The sequence below is a fragment of the Rutidosis leptorrhynchoides genome, chromosome 1 (genome assembly GCF_046630445.1).
Source record: "Rutidosis leptorrhynchoides isolate AG116_Rl617_1_P2 chromosome 1, CSIRO_AGI_Rlap_v1, whole genome shotgun sequence".
NCBI lineage: Eukaryota > Viridiplantae > Streptophyta > Magnoliopsida > Asterales > Asteraceae > Rutidosis > Rutidosis leptorrhynchoides.
Genome location: NC_092333.1, coordinates 28,503,526 through 28,505,666, shown reverse-complemented (window position 1 = coordinate 28,505,666; position 2,141 = coordinate 28,503,526). Strand labels below are relative to the sequence as shown.

The window sequence follows — 2,141 nt, the reverse complement described above, 5'->3', positions numbered from 1 at the left end:
CGTTGTATTTGTAACGTTGGTATAGTAATTCGAGTGTGCATTCGTTAGATAAAGTGATTGAATGTTCATGAAACTACAATTACTTGACTATGATATCTCTTGGTAACATTAAACTCTAGATTGATATGGTGACTAGCTTTATTGAACATACAAATTCTGAATCTATGGACCTTTATTCATCATATTGCTTTATCGAAATCTTATTTGTGGACCATCGTTATATCAAAAAGCTATGGGCATTTACGCCTACCTCCATGTGTAGTCATGTTAGCGTAACACGCACAAGTATCATAGTTACCATAAGTGCCCGGCGGAACACAATGACAACGTTCACAACATGTTTTACATGCCCTTAGACACATCTTTGATCTGGAGGCTTTGCTACACCGCGCGTCACATCTTTCTCCACAATCTGCACATTTTTATAACTTAAATTAAATTCAACTTGCTAGTATAACTTAAATTAAACAGGTATGGGCTAGAATTCAGAGATGGACAAATGTTGGTATTCCTTCGTTCGATTCCTGGCAACTATGGATCGCTTGGATGGATGCGTGGTCGAACACGAGAAGACAAAAGGAGCATGCATACGTCATAGGTGCGGCTTATATGTGGATTATGTGGCGGTTCAGAAACGAGAAGATTTTCGGTCCTCAAAGAATGAAGATATGTGATCTTTTTGATTCTATATGTAATTTTTCCTTTTCTTGGATTAGATATAGAAGCAAATGTATTTTATCTAGGACTGATTGGTTCAAATATCCCTTGTAATCGTTTTGGTTTTTCTCCTCTCCTAGCGTCTTGCTAGGTTGATGTTGTTTATATATGGCTGTTCGAAAAAAAAAAAAAAAAAAAAAAAAAAAAATATAGATATAAATTAGTTGCCAACTTATACAGCACAAATATGTCTACTTTGTATAGTTGAACAAGCACATATTAAATTAACCTATGTCTTGCAGCGAAGAGTTTATATCACCACTTGTGTTTGTCTGCATCATCTGAAATTAGAATTAAAGTAATACTCGAAAAAAACAGCTTTTTCATTCTATATAAAACGAAAAGGCTTATACTTACTGCTCTGATATCATGTAGTATAAAATGAAGAAAAACGCAAACTACTAGAAATGAAACAACTGCAAACTTAGATATCATCATGGATTTCTAAACTTTGTGATACTATACCAATTCGTTCTTAAAACACCACAAAGAAAGAATTAGGTACCTTAAAACGGGACGAATTTCAGTTTGAACCACCTTTGCGTGTGTATTTATTTAGTTACCAGGAGTTAAATCGATTATATATAGATTCTGTTATGGTATACACATATTCTTTGATACATTTGGAAACATGTTTTAAACTACGTATAGTATTAAGAAAAAATTACGCCGTTGGTACATGTGGTTTGTTTATATTATCATGATAACACCTAAACTTATTTTTTTGCGTAGTTGATACCTGTTGAGAAAAGCGACACCGAATTATAGCAAACCGCTAGTAATAACTGAAATAGCGACAATAAAGAGACACCAAGATTTAACGTGGAAAACCCCAATAGGGTAAAAACCACGGGCAAGGAAAGAAACGTTCCACTAATAAGAATAATAGGAATTACACTTCTCTCTAATTACAAGGATAAACATTAATCTTTATATCTCTTGTAATTAGGAGTTAACACTTTAACTCTCTATTAACTCTTTTTTAGTACACAAGAACACTTGTGATTTTGGGATGCTTAAATGAGATATATGATGCATCTATTTATAGCAAAATTGAGAATGTTTGGTGAGTATGAAAAGCAAGAGCCTCCATGGCAATAGTTATGAGCATAACATACATGTGGTATTTGACCATTAAATTCACCAACCAAGGCCACCATATTTGACAATCTCCCACTTGAAGATTCGATTAAAGCGTAATCAATCTTCACACGATAATCCTTCCTTGCCAATGATGTTGTTTACATTTCCGCTAGGCCGCATGAGGAACGGCACCAAATAAACTTGTCACGGTTGATTGACTTTGTTAGAAAATCAGCCACATTGTCGTCAGTATGAATTTTCTGCACATCCACGGTTCCTTCTTCCACTTTCTCACGAACGAAGTGATACTGAACTCGTATATGCTTTGTCTTTGAATGAAA

The 2,141-nt window shown here is 34.5% G+C and overlaps 1 protein-coding gene across 1 annotated transcript; it reads right to left on the bottom strand.

Annotated features, from left to right (window-relative positions):
* Nucleotides 1–230: 230 nt before the first annotated feature.
* On the bottom strand, nt 231–1,877 carry LOC139851567 (cypmaclein-like). Its single transcript, XM_071840678.1, has 3 exons — nt 1,836–1,877; nt 947–998; nt 231–412 (listed from the first exon to the last, which is right to left on the bottom strand). The coding sequence occupies exons 1-3, from the start codon at nt 1,875–1,877 to the stop codon at nt 231–233; spliced, it is 276 nt and encodes a 91-aa protein (XP_071696779.1).
* Between the last annotated feature and the right edge of the window lie 264 nt (nt 1,878–2,141).

Coding starts and splice junctions, on each gene's coding strand:
- LOC139851567 (XM_071840678.1), bottom strand. CDS start 1,877: ATGGTGGCCTTGGTTGGTGAATTTAATGGTCAAATACCACAT. Junction 999..1,835: donor TTAATGGTCAAATACCACAT/GTATGTTATGCT, acceptor TTCTAATTTCAG/ATGATGCAGACAAACACAAG. Junction 413..946: donor CTCTTCGCTGCAAGACATAG/GTTAATTTAATA, acceptor AAAAATGTGCAG/ATTGTGGAGAAAGATGTGAC.